This window comes from Trichechus manatus, unplaced genomic scaffold (genome assembly GCF_000243295.1).
Source record: "Trichechus manatus latirostris isolate Lorelei unplaced genomic scaffold, TriManLat1.0 scaffold00090, whole genome shotgun sequence".
Classification (NCBI taxonomy): domain Eukaryota; kingdom Metazoa; phylum Chordata; class Mammalia; order Sirenia; family Trichechidae; genus Trichechus; species Trichechus manatus.
Window position 1 is genome coordinate 6,070,968 of NW_004444026.1, and position 13,610 is coordinate 6,084,577.

Below are 13,610 nucleotides of genomic sequence, written 5' to 3' on the forward strand. Positions count from 1 at the left end.
TGGGGCCAAGATGTTGGTAGGGCCATTCACCTAGATAGGGAAGTCACCAAAAATGGTGACAGGAGTAGAGGTAAAAAGAACATGAGTCAAGTGTTGATAGCCTTAATGAATGAGGAGGGGTAACTAAAAGCTTGGTAGAGGATTGCAATGAAGAGGGGTGGGAGGTATAATCAAATGACATGACTGTCAAAGGAGATGGAGTCTTTGAAGGAGAAGGGAGATGAGAAGAAATGATTCAGAAGCAGCAATGGAGAGCAAAGTCCAGAGGAATAATGGACTTCCATCAAGAGGGCTCCAGGGAAATGGTGCCCTCCGGAAACATCCAGGTCTCAGGGCAAAAACATGAAGAAAGGGTTCGGCGAAGAGCATAGGGACACGTGTTGATGATAGGGAGTTCCACAGGCCCAGATTTCAGAGGACAATGGGAAATTGGATCAGATTAAGAAACCTCTGAAATATGGGGATTATAATAATTCTTATCAGATAGGCTGGCTGTGGAGACTAAATGAGATCAAGCATTTTGCACGGTGCCTGGCACAGAGTAAGTGCCCTGTAAACACTGGCCTTAATTGTTATCATCACAACGGGTGGGTGATAGAGGCCTGAATCCAGATCTTGTTACTCCAGAGCCAGGTGCTTTCCACAACCTCACAGGGCCAGTGTGGCGGCACAAAAGGTTCTGGCATAGGGACTGCTTGGAATCAGCACTGTGAGTTTCTGTGGGTCTCACCAACCCTTTCTATGCCTCTCTGTACCTAAAGGAAACAAGGCTGCCTAATAAAAAAAATCAGGGCTATGACAATTGAACCAAAAGCAAACAAGTCACCAGTTACTGGCTGATGGCTTGTTTGTTTTTAATATTCTCGTCTACAGACTGGAAGGGAAGTGTGCCCTAGTGTATTTGCCTAGTTTATCTGTACAGAGTGACAATCTGTTTCAAACTGAAGACATTTGTTTACAGTCAATTGCTTTTACAAAATTCAGAGGTTATAACTACTCAACTGTTTATCTGATATCCGGAATTAGGAGATGTAGCCTCCTAGATACAGTTCCATTTTAAATGATGTAGAATTTCCTGAACGAGATTTTCCTCAATCCACGTGGTTTCTTCTTCAGAACTGGGTATAGCTTGCATTTAAGTGGCATTTTATGGAAAATAGGTGCCCTAACTGTGTGTCTATGTTGTTGTTGTTAGGTGCTGTTGAGTCAGTTCCCCTCCAACTCATAGTGACCATATGCACAACAGAATGAAACACTGCTCAATCCTGTGCCATCGTCACAACTGTTGCTATGCTTGAGCCCATTGTTGCAGTCATTGTGTCAATCCATCTCGTTGAGGGTCTTCCTCTTTTTCGATGACCTTCTACTTTACCAAGTATGCTGTCCTTCTCCAGGGACTGATCCCTCCTGATAATATGTCCAAACTATGTATGAGACGTAGTCTCACCATCCTTGCTTCTAAGGAGCACTCTGGTTGTACTTCTTCCAAGACAAATTTGTTCGTTCTTCTGACAGTCCATGGTATATTCAATATTCTTCACCAACACCAGTCCATTTCAGCTCACTAATGCCTAGGATATCTATCTTTATGCGTTCCATTTCATTTTTGACGATTTCCAATTTTCCTAGATTCAAACTTCATACATTCCATGTTCCGATTATCAATGGATGTTTTCAGCTGTTTCTTCTCATTTTGAGTTGTGCCACATCAGCAAACGAAGGTCCCAAAAGCTTGACTCCATCCACATCATTAAGGTCAACTCTACTTTGAGGAGGCAGCTCTTTCCCAGTTGTATTTCGAGTGCCTTCCAACCTGAGGGGCTCACCTTCTGGCACCATATCAGACAATATTCTGCTGCTATTCATAAGGTTTTCACTGGCTAATTCTTTTTAGAAGTAGACTGCTGGGTCCTTCTTCCTAGTCTCTCTTAGTCTGGAAGCTCAGCTGAAACCTGTCCACCATAGGTGACCCTCCTGGTATTTGAATACCTGTGGCATAGCTTCCAGTATCACAGCAACACACAAGCCCCCACAGTACGACAAACTGACAGACACTTGGAGGGTGTGTCTATAGACACGTATATTTTTCACAGCATATATTTAAGGGGTGGGGAATGACACATAGCTTTGGTTGTATTAAAATGATGTATGCAAAAGCAATTATGAAAACAGTAATAATAACAATTTCTGTTTACTGAGTGTATCCTTTATTCCATGAGCTGTGCTAATTCCGTTAGAATACGGAGATCTAATCCTCAGAACAATCCTGAAAAGTATTTCTGGGTTCACAAAAGGAAAAAAGTAGAGTCCAAATAGGTTAAATAATTTTTCCAAGGTCCCAACCAGTAAGTGGCTGAGTCAGGATTTAACCCCATGTTGACCTATTTCCAAAGCCTGAACTGTTTCCTGTGCTTGGGCCACATGCTGCTTATTCAGATAACAAATCACTCGCAAAAGCATTGTTGCCTTTGTTCCTCCCAATAACCTTGAGAGGTATTCATTTAGAGTGGTGGTTCTTGAAGTGTGGCCACCAGACCAGCCATAGCAGCATCAAGTGGAAAATTATTAGGCATACAAACTTGTTTCTACTGACTTGCTGGGTGGGGCCCAGCACAAGCCCTCCAGGTGATTCTGACGTAAAGGCGTTTGAGAACCTATAACATTAGAACTTACAGATACAAAAATCTCTGCTGATAGCACCCAGGGAAGTTGTAAAAGATGTTAGAGACCAAGCCTTACCCCAAGGGTTCTGACTCGACATCTGAAGGCCTTTCTATAGCAGCCTCAGTCTGAGGCCGGGGTAACTGCATTGCTGAGAAGGGCCGTTCTCGACTGTGGTTGCTCATCTGCACCAAGAGCCTGCGTGACCAGGGCCTTGGGGCAGCGGCTATGTTATCTACACTGAACACCAACTAACTCAATTAATTGAGTCAGGGGAAGCTGCAGCTCAGAAAAATTCAATTTGGGGCTAGGAGAGCAACTGGGAGCCTTGCTTAGAAATGGCCCCTAGAAAATTAGATTTAGTGCTTTTTATTGCATGCTGAGCTATATCAGGTCCTTCTCAGCTTCCCCTCTGGCCCCATAAACCTCTCCTCCCTGCGGAGACTGAGTGATTTGCACGTAGCCTTTGCTGTCCCCTTTCCTCAGGCTTCCTGGAAAGGGCAGGAGCCTGTCTAAACTCAGAGGAGTCACGAGGTCTCCCCAAGGGGCAGAGGAGCATGGAGGCCTCTCCCCCAGGCCCAGAGCTTTCCGCCAGGGTACAGCACCTTTTCTAGGCAAGGGCAGCAGAAAAATATACTCCATAAGTTCATTTGTTTAGAGGGAAAACGATAGCAAAAGAAAAATCTGGATGATGGGGAGTTTATGAGAGAAATGTGAATGGTAATGGTGGTATGGATTAATATTCTACATATTTCAAAGCATTGCCACACATTATGTCATTTATTCCTCCAACTAACTACCTTTTGAACTAGATATTATTTTGATGCCCGTTTTCGAGATGAAAAAAGTGATGCTCAGAAAGTTTAAGGGACTTGCCCAAGTTTGCATAACTAATCAACTGGGCTGAGACTAAAACCTAGGTCTTTTGACTCAGATTCATTCATCTTTCTACCATCAGCTGAGTATGTGGCCCCCCATAGGCCCCTTTGCCATCTCCCACCCTGCCCTTTCGCAGACTGGCTGTCTGAGAAACTACCCACCCCGTTCCAGCGGGATTCACGGATATGAATATGGAAGGTAATCCTATAATGGAAGCACATTGTTCCTTTGTGACCCCAATGACCTAAACCTGCCGATGTTTCTCGATAACCTGAGAAAGGGCCCAGGCACCCACCTCCTGCCCAACCCCCAGCCTGGACCGCAGTCACTCACCCAGCTGCCACTCGGGGGAGCACATGGTCTGCATCATCCAGATGGGCAGGGTGGGCTCCAGCATGGCCACCCCCATGTTGGCAAAGCAGAGGGAGCCTGAGAGAAAGCCGACAGTTCCCCCTATGAGCCACCCGCCACTGCCCCGAAGCCCAGCCTCTCCCAGCCCAAAGCTCAGCCATTGCCTGCTTACCTGCAGCCACCAGGATATAAGGGTCTTTGAGAAGTGTGAAGAGCGGAGTCCCCTTGACACTCTGAGAACAAACATTTCCATTTGTATTGTGTGTACATCTCTCCTATAGTCACAGAATCTGAGAGTGTTCAGACAGGGCCTTAGCATCATCTACCTCAGCTCCTTTACTGTACAGATGAGGAAACCCAAGTCCAGAGAAGGAAAGTGACCTTGCCAAGGTCACAGAGTGAGCTGGTGGCAGAGCACCTACTGTGTGCAGGGAAAGCAAAGTGGTAGTCACAAACAGGGGAGCAAAATGTTCCAGACATGATTCTTGCCTTCAAATGACCAACAGTCAGGTCAGAGTTGATTGTTAGCGAGTCAGGATTGAACAACAGGTGTCTGGACATCTGATGCAGATACTAGATTTCACTGACACTCATGTTCTTCCTAAGAGAATCACAGGCAGAACGCTGAATCCAAAATGTGATGGTGAAGGCAATGACTCAGAAAGCTACTCAAGATTTCTAAGTTCTTTGTTTTGAACCACTTTGAGCCAAACTGGCCTGGGGTAGAGGAAGGGGCGTAAGATTTGGAGTCAGAACAACAACAAAAAAAACTGCTGTCATTGAGTCGATTCTGACTCATAGCAACCCTATAAGATAGACTAGAACACCCCATAGGGTTTCCAAGGAGCAGCTGGTGGATTCAAACTGCTGACCTTTTGGTTAGCAGCTGAGCTCTTAACCACTGAGCCACCAGAGAGTCAGAACATCTAGGTGAAAATGCTAGCCTAACTGTCTAACTCTAGTTTCTCCCCCTCCTCAGCACATACTCTTCTTTCCAGCCAAACTAGGTCCCTCCACCTTCCTTCAATACATCCCAGCAGTCCCTCAGCCTTCATTGTTGCCTTTGCTAAACTACCTTCCTTCTCACCTCACAGGCCCAAATCCCACCCATTCTCCAATGTCAAGCTCAAATTGCTCCATCTTTTCTACAGTGTTCCCTGATGCAGCAGCTGGAACTTCTGTCTTTCAAACTTCCTGAATATCATGTCCCAGTCTTCTATGGTGTTTGCTACATCCTATTTTGTAATATATTGAATAGTTTTGGTATGGTAACCACCTCGCCACACACACAGACTTAGATTAAGATATTTGCTGTTATTGTGGTTGTTGTTAGCTGCTGTTGAGTTGGCCCCCAACTCATGGCTACCCCATGCACGTTGAGATGAAGTGCTGCCTGGTCCTACACCATCCCCGTGATCAGTTGAGGATTGGACTGTTGTGATCCATAGGGGTCTATGAACTGATAAGGAGTGATTTTCAGGACATATTAAGTGAGGAAAAAAAAAGCAGAGTGTACTGCAAAGGAGAATATATACTATGCTACATTTTATGTAAGAAAAAGGGGAAATAAAAAACATATATAAAATTATTTATTTTTGAAAAAAAAATAACACAAAGATAAGCCAGAAAACAATCAAATGGATTGCATACAAGAGGGAGGGACGATAGGGTAAAAGGATTGTGGATTCTCTGAGTGTACCTTTTTGCATAGGTTTCACTTTTAGAGGTAATATTCTACATATTCAAAAAATAAAATTATATGAGTAAGGATAGGGAAAATATAACTACATGAAAGAAAAACGAATGAACGTAACTCTATTTCCAAATACATAATGAAGGGGAAATAAAGAACTAATGCAAGTAATTTCTGAACACAGTACTTGGGCTACAGTCCCTAAGTCTAAGGAAAAAAGAACAGCAAAAATCTTGAACACTTCTTAGTAGGCTTATTTTTGTAGTAGTATATAAGGAGTCCCTGGGTGATGCAAAGAGTTAAGCGCTCTACTATTAGCCAAAAGGTTGGTGGTTCAAACCTACCTAGAGGTGCCTCAGAAGACAGGCCTGGTGATCCGCTTCCAGGTCATAACTTTGAAAACACTGTGGAGCAGTTCTACTCTGCACACTTGGGCTCGCCATGAGTCAGAATTGACCCAATGGCAACTAACAACAACAACATGGTTATATAAACTATAACTGATTTATAGGTATTGTAGAATTGCACACATAGGTAATTGTGTTGCTTTTGTTGGGAGCCAGGATTCTCACCATGAAAGAAGTGTGATATATAAATGAATGTAGGAAACAAGGAAAAATCCTATAGTGTTGCATTGAAATTGAAGGTCTGAATATGAATACATATGGTCAGCTGCGTCATGATTCCCAGTACTGTATGATTGTGTAATCTGATGTGATTTCCTTATGTGTTGTAAACTCTATCACTATGATGAGGTTATATGTGACCTCCTTATGTGTTGTAAACTCTATCACTATAATGAGGTTATACTGACGAGGTTTACAAGATTGGATAGTGTCTTAATCCAATCTCTTTTGAGATATAAAAGAAAGAAGCGAGCAGAGACACCCGGGAAACTCCTACCACCAAGGAAGCAGTTCCGGGAGCAGAGCGCATCCTTTGGACCTGAGGTTCCTGCGCAGAGAAGCTCCCAGACCAAGGAAAGACTGATGACATGGACCTTCCTCCAGAGCCGACAGAGAAATTGGACTTGTCTACTGGACTGTGAGAGAATAAACTTCTCTTTGTTAAAGCCATCCACTTGTGTTATTTCTGTTATAGCAGCACTAGATGACTAAGACAAGGACATATCACTTACATGATGTCCTGACTGGGGATATAGAAGGTCAAGAGTGTAATGAGGAAACATCAGACAAACCAAATTTAGAAACATTCTCTAAAATAACCGGTCTGTATTCTTTAAAAATATCAATGTCATGAAAAACAAAGACAGACCGAGAAAATTTTACAGATTAAAGGAGATGAAAGTAATGTGAAACCTAAATGCGATACACAATCTTGGTCTGAATCCAGGACTGGAGATAAAAATCCCAAAACAATGTCATGAAGAGCATTATTGGGACAATTGACAAAATCAGAGCAAGGAGTGTAGATTAGATTAAAATATTGTATCAATGTTCTAGTTCCTGAATTTGATACTACTGCGGTTATTAAGGAGCCCTGGTGGCGCCATGATTAAGCAGTCCGCTCCCTGGTGGTCTGCTCTGGTAAAGATGTATAGCCTAGGAAACCCTATGGGACAGTTGTACTCTGTTCTATAGGGTCGCCATGAATCAGAATCAACTTGACAGCAAACAACAACGGTGGTTATATAAGAAAATATCCCTGTTGGTAGGGAAAACACCATGAAATAAAAAGTGTAAAGGACTGTTGTAAACAAAGAACTTTCAAATGATTCAGGAAAATCAATTATGTGTGTGTGTGGAGAGGGAGAGAGGAGAGGAGCAAGGAGGGAGAACGGCAAAACAAATACGGCAGAATGTTAAAAATTGGTGAAGAATCTGCAGGTACAGGAGTTCTATTATTCTTACAACTTTTCTGTGCATTTAAAATTTATGTCAGAATAAAAAAAGTTTTAAATGCTAATGTTTTTCTCCAGGATCAAATTCTTTTCTGAAGTATTTGTTGATGTTCCTCTGCTAATATCTCAGTCCTGAGCTTAATCTATTTGTTGAGGAATTCATCACTACTGGCACATAGTAGGTGCTTAATAAATAGTGCTGGAACCATTTGGAGAAATGTTTCTAAGCCTAGGCAGGTATTGGAGTGTGCTGCTCTGAGCACATTCCAGGCCTGGGAGTCTTTGCAGAAGGTGTTTGCTGACCCTTGCTCTGAGGAGTCCTGAATGGGTTGCGGTTACTACTTCCCTCCCCAAGGCCCAGAGATTCTACTCCTAGAGCCAGTTTCCAAAGGATGGCACCATCTCAGTTGACTGCAGGAAGCTCCTGGTCAGTCTGGGAGAACTGGCACTCTAATACTATCAATTATGTCATTGTTTCTAATTCTTTCGGATGCTTCTCTGCTGTCCCTCAATTTCTTTATCCGTAGAATGAGGCTAATAATAGGACTTAGCTCATGGAATTGATGGGAATATTGAATAAGATAAAGCTTAGGCAATACTAAGCACAGTTCCTGGCACATAAAAAGCTTTATGGTTAGATATTATTATAATTATTTCTAGATTATCTTGGAGTGTAAAATGCAAAGTCAAGGTCTTTAGATCAAAATTTCCCATGTTTTCTGCACTGTCTTATCTTTCTTTCTTCATGGTTTGATATGGATTTCCCAGAGCCATCTTTGGCTTGAAGTCAGACAAATACCAACTCTGATATTTATTAACTGCATCAGAACTATAGCCTGTTAGGAATGCTCTTGGAGGTAGTCTTTTATTGGGGAAAGAATTGCCTGGATGGCCACTACAATCTTCTCCAGCTCTGAGATGTTATAACTCTATGGATACTCAGGTCTTAGCATCATTATCTCCCGGTTCTAAGTTATACTAGAGACTAAAACTTCCTTGTCTTCACGAGGCCCTTTTCCCATCTTTGTCCAACATCAACCCAGACTCTTCTGTCATTCCCCACACTATCCTAAATGTAACCACGGTGCAATGGGTCACTTTTATGTGAACTTATGGCCCACCAAGGAGATTGGACAGTTTGCTAATAATACAAATAAGATTCATAGCACGTTTGTGAGGGTGGAACAATGCAAATAAAGTGTATGGAGCCCTAACGAGGGGATTGGTCAGTTTCGCCATCCAGTTGGCCTAAAATGAGGTGGAAAGCAGGGACCTCACTACCACCAAGAAGAAGAGACAGGAACAGAGTGCGTCCTTTGGACCCTGGGTCCCTGTGCTGAGAAACTCCTAGACCCAGGAGACAGAGAGAAAGGGAGAGCTATAACACCAGAGACAGTGCCAAGACAGTGAGAAGTTGTGGCAGAGAAACAGTGGCAGCAGAACCAGGGGACTGGCACGGGACAACACAGTGGGCTTCCTGGTCCACAAAGCAAGTCAGTTACAATAAGGTATGCCACCTCACAAGCAAGAGAGCTGACAGCCTTCAGACAGAAAGATTTCTGGAGGAGTGTAGTGTCCCTGGGCACTTGTTGGTGGAGTTAAAGAGCTTTGTAACACTTGCCGGAGCAGAACAGAGGCTGGGCCAAGGGGCCAAGGGCCAGAGAGAGGACTGCCTGCAGGCACAACTGAGAAGAGGCTATCCTGACCAAACAACTGTATCCTGAGTCATTCCTGATCCTGAATTGTAACCTGTTACTTCCCTAATAAACCCCATAACAGTGAGTATGGTTTGTGAGTTCTGTGTAGCCATTGCAATGAATCACTGAATCCAGTAGAGAAGTAGAAAGTGCCACAGAAGGGACAACTGGTGTCAGAATTGGTAAAAAGATTGGAGGATGGAGGTATGTCTGACCACCTCATAGAAATCAGCCTTAGGAATCAGCCTTGGGCTGATGTTGATCTCGATTCTCCTCTCTCCCCCTGAAGTTAGAGGACCTCTGATCCTACCACACCATTTTTACAGTAACCCTACCTGGGAATCCAAGGACAATTCTCACTTTCCCTGACCTTACCTCCTTCACCTTTTTTCTTATGGTTTGGTATGGATGATCTAGAGATGCTTGGGTATCTGCACGTAGCCATTCCATATATCTCTTGGCAACAGAGCTTGGTATTTACTTACCTCAGGGGAGATTTTTGAAGGCTGTAGGATGCAGAACTGTAGTGCTAAGAAAGAAAGAGGGAGAAAGAGACAGTTCAGTTTGCCCATTGATTAGCTGGAAGCTTCAATAACAGCCACATTGCTATCATCCTATCACATACAAATATACGCACCATGTAAATATCTAACTCCCTGAGTTTCTCCCTTCTTTCCTGGGATGAGGCAATCCTTGATGCATCAAAACATTCCCACACCACACATTGTGAGTCAAGACTAATACCACAGCATAATCTGGGTTGTGATCTAGGTTGTCATCTGCATGGTGGCCTCTGATGATGACTTACCTCCATCCAGTACTGCCAGGAAGGCCAAGATGAGGAAGGGAGCAGACTTCCCAACAAACTCATACATCACACTTCCAAAGGGAGCACCCACTGAAAAGGCAAAGCAGGCACAGATTCCAGAGTTGAGGGCCAGCTCCCAGCCAGTGTGGATTTGTCCACATTTACCCGATGGTAATTGTATTAGGGACAAATGAATAATGCAAGCAATGTACTTTCAAATGGTTACAGAAAATTAATCAACTAACTAACTAATTAATTAATTGTGTGGGGGGGATGACAGAGAGTGAGACATCATTTATTGAGAGCTACTAGGGCTACTCCATCACATGTCTGTCAAGTTGTTGTACTATGGTGGCTTACATGTTGCTATGAAGCTGGAAGCTATGCCTCCGATATTTCAAATACCAGCAGGGTCATCCACGGTAGACACGTTTCAGCAGAGCTTCCAGACTAAGACAGACTAAGAAGAAAGGCCTGGCAAGCTACTTCAGAAAATTAGCCAATGAAAACCCCAAGAATCACAACAAAATATTGTTCGATTTAGTGCTGGAAGATGAGCTCCCTGTGTTGGAAGGCACTCAAAACGTACAGTAGCCACAATAATGGACTCAAACATACCAATGATCGTGATGATGGCACAGGACCAGGTAACATTTCCTTCTGTTGTACACTGGGGTCGCCATGGGTTGCCATGCTGACTTGACAGCAATTACCGTATTTTTACGCAAATAATACATACCTTCTACGTTTGTTTGCCAACCATGCCCTCCCCCATGAGATATTTTCATAAACACCACTATACCAGATTTTTTTGACATGTTGCTGTAAAAAAAAAAATTAGCATGCTTACGAATATACTTCAGAAGGGGTGCAGGTGCAGTTGGTATAAAAATACAGTAACAACAACAACTCGGGCTACTAGGGGCTAAGCCCCACATAACATTCTGGGAATTCAGAGATGGTGAAGACCTGGTCCCTGCACACAAGGTGCTCACCTTCTAGGGGAAGAGATGTGTGTATGAGTAAAGAGAGGAAATACACAAATAATTACAACACTTGATTAAAAGTGTGACAGTAAAAGTTTACATTGCACAGTGGACTGAGTCAGAAAGCTAAGGTAGCCAGAAGGACTTTACCAAAGTTAGTAAGACCTATGGGAAAGACGCATGTGTGAAGGACACAGAGGTGCCAGAAAAGAGAGGGTAGTTGGAGAACAAAGAGTAAAAAGTCAGCGTTACTTGAATATAAGTGGGTGTTCGGGAGGGGAAGAGTAGAGACAAGGATGGTTGAGGCTGAATAGCAAAGGGCTCTGTATAGCCTGGTGAGGTGTCTACTTGATCTAGTGGGTTAAGGATAAATAACACTGCTTTTTGGTAAAGGAGAAACCGCCCACCCTGGGCTTAGAAGATTCTTCTGGTAGCACTGCAGAGAAAGGTGAGAATGTATAAGAGATCAGGCAGGAGGCTGGGACCGTACTCTGACTGAGATATGATGGGGATCTGACCTTGAAGAAGTGGCTGCAGAGGACATGATGGGCTTGTTATTCATTCGGGAGTGAGAGGCAATAAAGAATATCAGGTCAAACCAAAGTTTTAACTTAGGAGTTTGGGTAAATTGATATTAACAAAGGGTAGGATTTTTGTCTGCTCTCCTCCCCTTGGGAATGAGGGGTGGAGAGTTGGCCAGGAAAGAAACTTCTGGTGTTTTATTCATCTTAAATTAAGATTCCTGTGTCTTATCTCCTTTATTAACTTGTAAGCTTCTAGAGGACGAGGACTATGTCTGGAGCTTCTTACCTATATCCCTACTGTGCTAGCGTTGTGCTTGGCATGTAATAAATGCTTGGCAAAAGTATGTGGCTTGCTGGACTAGCCAATTAAGCCATATGAGGGATGGATCTCAAACAAAGTATATCCTAATGATTGGCAGCTTGGGATTCGGAGCCCAGAAGATCAGAGCCTATATCCTGGTTCTGACATTTCCTTACTGTGTGACCTTGGATGGACTATTTAACCTTTCTTATCCTCGCCTCTATAAGGAGGGCAATTGTTCTCCTTCATAGCATGGTGGTGAAGGTTAAAGGACATAATGTCTGAAATGTGTTTAGCACAGAATCTGGCAAAGAGTGCCCTCTCGTGTTCAATATTAAAGCGCTGGCTGTGCGTGGAGGCAGACGTGAGACAGGCAGTGGCCGCTAATGTGGGCAGGTTCACCGCCTTATACAGGCTACGTTTCTTGACCTCACTCATGCCCCAGTGGGCTGTTTGACTTCTTAAGGAGAAAGAGGTTTTGCCTTTCCTGGGTGCTTGGGAAGGACTCAAATCAGGATTGGGGCAGGGAGGGAAGGAAAATACTTGTCTTACATGATCTTGGGAACATCTGCCTCCTGGGGTCATCTTTGGAGAATATGTAGTATCCAACCCTCCTGAATCTAGATCTAGAAATAGGTGCCACTCACCCAGCAGTCCCAAAGCCAAGCCTCCCAGAGCTATTCCCATGGCACGCCCCCGTTCATAGTCATTGGTGTAGACACTTGCCAGCATTCCAAGACCTGAAGAGAGAGGAACAGATGGAGTTAGCATACGGAAGCTCTCTATCTGCCTCTCTGACAGAGTCCTTGGTCTCTGTTCCATTATATCTTTAGGGATAATCTTAGTTACTAAGTCTCCATCTGAGGGGTTTTACAAAACTTTACCCAGAGTATTTTACAAATACGGTCCCCACTGGTTCCTCAAATTTTCACATTGCTCAGTTCTTCTGTTCAGAGTACTGCAGGGCTTAGAAAAGCAAAGACCTCTGGGAAGGGTAATACAGAATACCATTTTCCAATTATATTGCATTTCATATCATTTTATCATTTCCTTAGCACGTTTCCCTTAAAGAATGGATTATGGGGCAGGTCAGGGAAAGAAAAAGCTATGAACACACAGCACTATTCTGTTTAAACAGGGTGCCCAAGGAACAGCATGAAAGTGCTGAGTACCTGGAAGGGAGCACCAGCTGAATGACGAAAGGCCACTGTGAAATAGTAGAGAGTAGAAGACCCCTTACGACTGACTAGCTGTGAGATTTTAGCCAAGTCACTTAAACTCTCTCAGATCCATTTATTCATGTGTAACATATATGTTTCATGGGATTAAATTCAATAATGTATGTGGCAATGTTTTGCAAACTGCAATGATATTACTAGTAGTACTATCAATACTGTTTCTATAAAATGTTAAGAGAGGCACAAAGAAAGGACCACAGAGTGGTACTAAATAATAGTCTGGCCTACTTCATTGCTTTAACCTAGGTTGCTCTGATCTGAACTAGCTACATCCGAATACTATCAGAGGAAGTTATGTCAGACATAGGGATTTGCAGGCCCCTGGTGGCGCAGTGGTTAAGAGCTTGGCTGCTAACCAAAAGTTCAGCAGTTTGTATCCATGAGGCGCTCCTTGAAAACCCTATGGGGCAGTTCTATTTGTCCTATAGGGTCGCTGTTAGTTGGAATCGACTTGGCGGCAATGGGTTTTGTTTTGTCGTCAGCAATTCTACAATTACCTTGTTTCTGAGTCAAATTCTACCTAGTAGGATGATATTTTCCTTGATTTCCTCAAATACAGCTTATAGATTCCAAAGATAGTTTTTGGTAAGAAGTGTGTGTGTGTGTGTGTG

The 13,610-nt window shown here is 43.4% G+C and overlaps 1 protein-coding gene across 1 annotated transcript in view; it reads right to left on the reverse strand.

Annotated features, from left to right (window-relative positions):
- Positions 1–13,610, reverse strand: part of SLC18A1 (solute carrier family 18 member A1) — a 34,710-nt gene that overhangs the window by 7,112 nt on the left and 13,988 nt on the right. Inside the window, 5 exon segments of the mRNA XM_023736700.1 lie at positions 3,874–3,969; positions 4,064–4,124; positions 9,628–9,671; positions 9,951–10,040; positions 12,409–12,541. Of these exon segments, the coding sequence (XP_023592468.1) occupies positions 3,874–3,969; positions 4,064–4,124; positions 9,628–9,671; positions 9,951–10,040; positions 12,409–12,541 (424 nt within the window).